The sequence below is a fragment of the Sinocyclocheilus anshuiensis genome, unplaced genomic scaffold (genome assembly GCF_001515605.1).
Source record: "Sinocyclocheilus anshuiensis isolate Anshui unplaced genomic scaffold, SAMN03320099.WGS_v1.1 scaffold61, whole genome shotgun sequence".
Lineage (NCBI taxonomy): Eukaryota > Metazoa > Chordata > Actinopteri > Cypriniformes > Cyprinidae > Sinocyclocheilus > Sinocyclocheilus anshuiensis.
In genome coordinates this window covers 326,809-335,307 of record NW_015536473.1, presented here as the reverse complement: position 1 = coordinate 335,307, position 8,499 = coordinate 326,809, and the positions used below count along the sequence as shown (strand labels likewise).

At 36.1% G+C, this 8,499-nt stretch overlaps 1 protein-coding gene across 1 annotated transcript in view; it reads right to left on the bottom strand.

Annotated features, from left to right (window-relative positions):
- The window catches only part of LOC107703895 (RNA-binding motif, single-stranded-interacting protein 3-like), a 39,350-nt gene extending 35,960 nt beyond the window's left edge, over positions 1 to 3,390 (bottom strand). The window contains exon 1 of the mRNA XM_016506732.1: positions 3,141 to 3,390. Within this exon, the coding sequence (XP_016362218.1) occupies positions 3,141 to 3,215 (75 nt within the window). The 5' untranslated portion in view covers positions 3,216 to 3,390. The remainder of the gene's footprint in view (positions 1 to 3,140) is intronic.
- Positions 3,391 to 8,499: the final 5,109 nt, after the last annotated feature.

Sequence of the window (8,499 nt, the reverse complement as noted above, 5' to 3'; positions counted from 1 at the left end):
GTGGGTGTTTTTGTGTGTGTGTGTGTGTGTGTGTGTGTGTGAGTGTGTGTGCCAATGTGTGTGTGTGTGCCAATGTGTGTGTGTGTGTGTTTATGAACGCTGTCAGAGATCCCTGACCAAACTCTTTAAGATTTATAATGTCACAGATGTGTTATTGTGTGATGAGTTTGGTCTCAGAGGAGAATCATGGGAAATCACAGACCTTATCGATCAGATATTAAAGTTCAGTGTCACAGTTTCTGTGTTTAACTGAACGTTCAGAGACGCCGGATAAACTTATAACAATCATAAACACACAAACAGAATAAAGAAGAACAAATGTCTTGCAGGTATTTTTTATGCTTGAACCCGCTATTATGACACCCCCTAACTGTACAAAGTGCGCCAGTCTTTCTGTGGTCCATATTAAAAATAAACTAGCCTGTAAAATCTAAACAGTGAACGCAAAACTACGGAATCACAATACAACTACTATTAGCGGAAGTGCTTTATCGGAAATCTGACACATTATAGTTCGAAAATGGCAGCTTATGTGAAAAATAAGGTGGATAGTAAGACCATGGTACTTGTGTAGAGAAAAGATCATGTGACTTTCCCTTGTTCAGCTGACAAACGTCATCTCGTAACATCTGCTGTGTGTTTATAGGCCGTTTAACAGCACACAGATGTGCAGTATTTCATATGTGCATCATTAAAACCTCTTAAGCAAAAACTCACTCTCACACACTCACACACACACACACACACACACAGACACACACACACACACACACACAGACACACACACACACACACACACAGACACACACACACACACACACACAGACACACACACACACACACACACAGACACACACACACACACACACACACACACACACACACAGAGATATTCAGAGCATGATAATGCATGCAGAGAGAGAGAGAGTGAGAGAGAGAAAGTGTGTGTGTGTGTGTGTGTCTACTGAACCATATTTTGGGTACAAATTTGTACAGTAAAGTGAGGTAAACCTGACAGAACCTCCATTTAGGGACGTCCTCATTTGAAAAAACAGTAAAAAATGTAAATAAATATTTATAAACACATTTAGATATATTAGAAAGTCTCCTTTTGAGGACCTCTTCAAATGTAAACAGTACAAAGATAAAGTAAATATATATTTATAATTGACACACACTCACACACACTCACACACACACACACACACACACACACACACACAATAAAGTAAAAAAAAAAACCTGAATTAATAAATTGACATCAAAATCAGAAGATTCCTCAAGCATTGAAGTCTACATGAAACTACACTTAACGTCAGTAACCAACATTAAATTACAGTGTAAGACAAAATGTGTGTAACTAGATGGTTAACATTAACCAGCAGCTCACAATTTAGAAATAAACTTAATTAAGATAAGTATTATTTTCTGTAAAATAACTTTGAATATGAACGTCGATAAGAATAAAAAGAAAAAAACTATTTCTACCATAACATAATGAAACTATTTAAATAATGAAACTATTATCTTTAAAGCTGGTTTATAGTTGAATGAGATTCATAATTGTTTTACAACTCAGAGTTGTTGAATTAACTGAATCAACATTACATTGAGCTGAATGATGACACAATTGTCTGATTTACAGTGTGAATTTAATTTCATGCAATATTGACACCGTCACTGAACTGAATTAACATTAAACTAAACTGAGTTGAACAATGACACTATCTTCTTCTGTAGAGCTGCTTTACAGCTGAAACTGAATTCATTTCAAAACTGAAATTTGAAACATTGACACTGATATTGAAGTGAATCAACACAACTAAATTTAATAATGACACTATTGTCATCTATAGGTGTTTTAAAGTAAATTGAAATGGATTCATAATTGATTAACTTTGCAGCATTGACACTTATCGAACTAAATTGAATAAACAATGATTTTTCAACTAAATTTAGATGAATTATGACACCATTGCCATTAAAGCTGCTTTATAGTTTATTTTGTATTTGTTTTATAACTGAGGACCATTGCTACATTAACACCGTCACTGAACTGAATTAAATCATCATTAAACTGAGCTGAATTACAACACCATTGTAGAGCTGCTTAAGGAACAGAATTTGTTTCCTAATTGAACTTTGCAACAGTGACGGTTCTTGAACTGAATTGAATCAACATTGAACTGAATTGCTTTACAGCTGAAATGAAACTGATCCGTAATTGAATTTTGCAACACTGACAGTTAGTCAACGTTGAACTAAATTGAACTAAATGAGACTATTCTCTCTTCTGTAGAGATGCTTTATAGTTGAATTCAGACAATCCGTCACTAGCTATGTTTCCTTCCACCTATTTTTATGCGCATTTTGGGATATTGCATAAAAAATTATGCTGGATGGAAACGCCAAGATGCACATAAATTCTAAAAATGCGCATAAAAAAACTCAAGTAGGATACATTTCTTATCCAGTAAGAAAGCATGGGCATAAACTACAATGGAAACACTTTTACCGAATAAATTCCAAAAAAGAAAACAGGACCAACCAACGGACCGATCTCATTGCACAGCATCTGAAATGCTAGTTTTGTCATTCTAATATGTTTGAGCAAAGTAAGCTTGTAGGGTTGCAAAAAGGTGGAAAATTTCCAGTAAATTTCGGAAACATTCCAGAAATTTTGGAAACTTTTCATGATTTTTTTTTAATATTCCAGGGATTTTTAGGGTTGCAAAAAGGTGGAAAATTTCGGAAATATTCCAGAAATTTTGTAAACTTTCCAGGATTTTTTTGGAATATTCCAGGGATTTTTGGAAAGTTTCCGGAAATTTACAGGAAATTTTCCACCCCTTTGCAACCCTAGAAGCTCGTAATTTATTGTACAGTATACACAAGTTATTATATACAGTGCCTTCTCCTACTGCCGCAAATTTAGTTTTTCTTCGTTATATTTAGTGCAAGTTAATCAGGAAGGTAAAAATAAGGTATTTTGTTCTCTTCAACTGCTTGGATGGAAACGCTGCTTCATTCGCAAATGTTTTATGCGATATTCCAATTTTGCATAAGTTTAAGTCGTAACTTTGGATGGAAACATAGCTACTATCAGAGAGACTGAGCAGAAGAGTCCAGCGTCTCGTTACCTTGCTGTGAGCGCAGGGTGGATAGTAGCAGGTGTAGTGCGGGAACATCTGGTGCTGCTCCAGCGTCTTTCCCATGAAGCTGCAGTCTGGAGTCCGGAGCGCGAGTCCCTGCTCTCTCCTCCTCCGCTGAGATACTCCAACACGGCAATCCAGCACAGACGCGGAGAAGACAGCTGGAGAGAACGAGAGAGCGTGTGCTCCGTCTGTCAGAGGAGGAGAGAAGAGGAGTGTCTGTGATCCGTGTGCTTTCTGCTCCAATAACAGCGTCTCTGCTCAGGGGCTCGACTGGAGAGAGAGAGAGAGAGAGAGAGACAGAGAGAGAGACAGAGAGACAGAGAGAGAGAGAGAGAGAGAGTGAGAGAGACAGAGAGACAGAGAGAGAGAGAGAGAGAGAGAGAGAGAGAGAGAGAGAGAGAGAGAGAGAGAGAGAGAGAGAGAGAGAGAGAGAGAGAGAGAGAGAGAGAGAGAGAGAGAGAGAGAGAGAGAGAGAGAGAGAGAGAGAGAGAGAGAGAGAGAGAGACAGAGAGACAGAGAGAGAGAGACAGAGAGAGGGGGGGTTTAGGCCCTCTACTGGTGATAAATGAAACTACAGGGCAGGAGTGTCAATTAAAAACACCGGCTGTGTCTCAAAACCTGACTAGACAGCATTTTTGTGCATTATACTTTTGCATGCAATTGTTTGGCAGACACTATAGCTACGTTTATGCATGCAACCTCATAATCTGTAAAATAATATTGAAAAGCCTTCATGTAAACACCTCGATCGACCTGAATGGAATTTCCATCAAACTATTAAAAATAGTTTTTGTCAGCTGATATACAGCTGGAATAAGGTAAAATATTAGTCAAAAACTTAAATGAAAATTAGAAAAAAAAATATTTAAGTTGATATACTAAGGCCTGGTTTCACAGATAGGGCTTAGACTAAACCAGGATTAGGCCATAGTTCAATTTGGACATTTAAGGAATTTTTTTTATAAATGTGCCTTAGAAAAAAACATTACTGGTGTGCATCTTGAGACAAAACAAAAGCACTGATATATTTTAAGATCAGTCAGTGCAAGTTTCTTTCGGTTGAAAAAGCTCAGACTTACATTTTAGTCTGAGACTAGGCTTAAGCCTGGTCTGTGAAACCGGGCGAATAATTACTCAAATTAAAACTGAAAGAAAGCTAACAAGAAAAAAATAAAATAAAACTAATAAACGTGACAAAATAGAACTATGAAAATTAGAAATGTTGCCTCAGCAACTTACTACAAAATATGGTTAAGTACTAAAATCTATAAAGCTACACCGGAAATAAACATAAAAAAGCTGAAACTAATAACAATTACAAATGCAAGGTTGTTGAATCTGATTGTATAAATAAATATAAAGCTAAATTGAAAAAATAAAAATACTAAAACTAATGAAAATAACAAAAGCACATCAAATTACTGAAACTTACACTAAACTGAAAATGTAAAAAATAAAAGTAAATTCAGAATTAAAACTCACTGAAATAAACTACGCTTTAAATGAGCTGTGCTCGCTTTATTAAAGCTACATGATGTTTTTATTAATTGTGCTAGCTGATTAAAACTCTTCAATCATAAACCGGGAGGAGAGTAACTGCTTAAATTAAACTTGAATCACCTTCTTGATAAAGCAATGAGCTCTGAAACACTCACCTCAGTGCAAACGACTTGAGATGATCTTGATTTGAGTGTCTCGTCTGGTTTATGGATCTGAAAAATTATGATGGCAGAAAAAGCTTCTTCTGTGAGGGTCCATCCATATCAATACAGAGAGACAAAGACAAACGCTTAATTTGTTTAATCCTCCTCAAGAACCTGAAATACAAAGACAAAAATGTATACACTCTTAAAAAAATAAAGCTGCTAAAAGGGGGACAGATTTTTCCAAAGAACTCCTCAGTAAACTGTTCCTAAAAGATTTTTTTTTTCAATGTGTGAAGAACACTTGAATAATCATCTAATAACTTCTTTTATTTGTGTATCCCATGTTCTTGTGTGGAGAACTACCAAATAAGTTAGATAAAATATTAGCTTATTTTAAGTTTTAAACATCAAAGATATGAATTCCCTTGTTAATAATGTTAAATCTTTCAATCCCAAGCAACTACTTTTCTTTAAATTCAAAGAAGGCACACGTAAGGTGAATACAAAACAAACTCGTGTAATATTTAGTTATATTCTCCTGAGGTGGACGATCACATGAAGGTTAAGCATCTACATTCACTGCATTTATTGAACAGAAACAGTACTTTATTCAGGACAAATTATGTTTTGTATTGGATAACAGTGGCATTTACATACTGTATGACAAAAGCAGAAGCATGAGGAGCTGTAACACACACACACACACACACACACACACACACACATATGCTCAACATGACACAGACACACACACACACACACACACACACACACACACACACACACACACACACACACACACTCAGAGCTTGTTTTGAGATGCAGTCAGTTATGACAGTGAAAAAGACCTGATGGAAATAGAGCAGAACGGATCCATCTCTCCTCCTCTGTGTCTCTGTTCGCTGTAGTTCAACACAACTGATTGTGTGTGTGTGTGTGTGTGTGTGTGTCAAGTTTCACACTATTCACCTGCAGTGTCTTTCCATAAGCAGTCAGTTGATTGTTTACATTTACTATGTTTTGTCGGTGCTAAGAAATCATACATTAATTTTTGCAATACAGACAGACAGACAGACTCAAGATGTGATCTTTGAAACAGTGCAATGATAGCAGAGCTTCATCAGTAATATCCCCATCATCAGCATCAGCCGGACACATCTAGATCTGTGTTTCATATCTATATGACAGCCTGAATAAATCAGAATAACACACAAAAACACTCACCGCGTGGGTTAATGTCAAACGCACGTGTACGTATGAGAAATCTCCAGCAGATCTTCATTCATCCGGAGCCACAGGGCCAATCGTGTTCTGGGGAAGGAGGTAATCAGATGCTCATCAAAAATGAATACGGTAAAACAGCATAATGGGGTCTGATACGAAATCTGCAATTACCTCTTATGCTCATATTACAGTAAACGACTGACACGACACACATCACACACACAGAGACTACTGTACATCAGAGAGCTCTTCTCATAGACTTCCATTTTTTTTCTGTCAGGCTAATGATCTCCAAACCCAAAACCAACTCTTTCAGAAACCTGCGCACATTCGATTCACATGCAACTATGTGGACCCTTTAGGAGCCGATCTGCTGCTGAAGAGACATTCCTGATTATTATCAATGTTGAAAAGAGTTTTTCAAGAGTTTTTCTGCTTAATATTTTGTGGAAACCATACACTACAGTACCATTCAGAAGTTTGGAGTAAGACAAAAAAATGTAAACTTTTATTCAGCAAGGATGCATTTAATTGATCAAAAGTGACAGTAAAAACATTTATAATTGTTCCAAAAGATTTATATTTTAAATAAATGCTGTTCTTTTGAACTTTCTATTCATCTGTGAATCTGAAAAATAAAAATGTATCACAGTTTCCACAAAAATATTGTGCAGCACAAGTGTTTTCAACATTGATAATAATCAGAAATGTTTCTTGAGCATCAAATCAGCATATTAGAATGATTTCTGAAGATCATGTGACACTGAAGACTGGAGTAATTATGCTGAAAATACAGCTGCGCATCACAGAAATAAATTACATTTTAACAGATATTCATAGAAAAGAGCTGTTTTAAATCGCAATAGTATTTTACAATATAACTGATTTTACTTTATTTTGGTCAAACAAATGCAGCTTCGGTTAGCAGAAGAGACTTATTTAAAAAAAAACAAAAAAAAAACTTTTGAACGGTAGTGTGCATAAAAAACGTTTTAGAAAATATGAACATATAATGAAATATAAAAAAACAAAACATAAATCCTTATTCAAAAGACATTATAAATCAGAATCAGAATCAGAAGAGCTTTATTACCAAGTATGTTTACACACACAAGGAATTTGACTTGACGAAGAAAGTACAAACATAGTGCAGACATACATGATAGTGCAGACATACATAGGAATAACACATTAGGGGTGTAATATAACACTAATATAATAAAAAAAGAAAAATTAGAAAAATGTAATAATGTACTATATACAGAAATAGAAGTATAGGAAAAAATGAATTGTTTAGATAAATGTACAGATACGTTTATTAGTGTGCAGATATGTTATTTACAAAGTGTGCAGTTTAATATAAATGGACGATGCATAATTATGAAAGATTAATTGTTCAGGCAGAATATAGCCTGTGGGAAAAAACTGTTCTTGTGCCTGGCTGTTCTGGTGGTCAGTGCTCTGTAGCGCCGACCAGAAGGCAACAGTTCGAAGATTGAGTGGGCTGGGTGTGAGGGGTCCAAGGTGATTATTTTAGCCCTTTTCCTCACTCTGGATATGTAAAGATCTTGGAGGCTGGGCAGAGCAACTTTCGTTGATGTAGAAACACAATCCACCACCTCTGGTTTTCCCCGTTAACTCCGCGATGCGATCCGATGAAGCGCGTTGTCCGGAATGGCTTCACTCAGCCAGGTTTTAGTGAAGCACAGTGCAGCAGAGTTTGAAAAGTCCTTGTTGGTGCGGGTGAGGAGAAGAAGTTCATCCGTTTTGTTAGGAAGGGAACGGACATTCGCGAGATGAATGCTTGGGAGCGCAGTCCGAAAGCATAAACTAAAGTAATTCATTAATTAATTATAAAAGCAAATAAATTTTATTTAAACCTCACTTTTAGTGAGAACATTTGACTCTCAGGTACAAACAAACCTTCAATTCTCTGCGTGTTTGTGAATCTGTGCTTTATTCTGAAAGCGCTTCTGTTGATCTGAGGATGATGAGGATGGTGAAGAAACCTCGTCTCTTCTCCACTGCTTCACTCCTGTAGCTCAAGCTGAACTGCTGTCATACCTCAAATTAAAAGAAATCACAATATACACACCAAACAAACCAAATATTCTTAGAATTCTGCACCAAGAGCTCTAATTACAGCAAATATTGCAATGCTCTCTTGGCAGGTCTTCCAGTTCTATCAAACCTCTACAATTGATGCAAGATTAATTTTTAATGAGCCGAAAAGCATGCACGTCACACCTCTGTTTATCAATTTGCACTGGCTACCAGTAGCTGCTTGCATAAAATTCAAAGCATTAATGTTTGCTAATTTACTAACTGCTTGTTTTCTTTAAAAAAACAAACAAAAAAAAAACTAACATTAGCTTCTCTAATCTTTTTGTATTGTTTTGTTTTATTTATTATACAATTAACAAAAAGCAAAAAAGGGCCTCTAACACCAGCTTGCTCTATTCTATCTGTTTTCT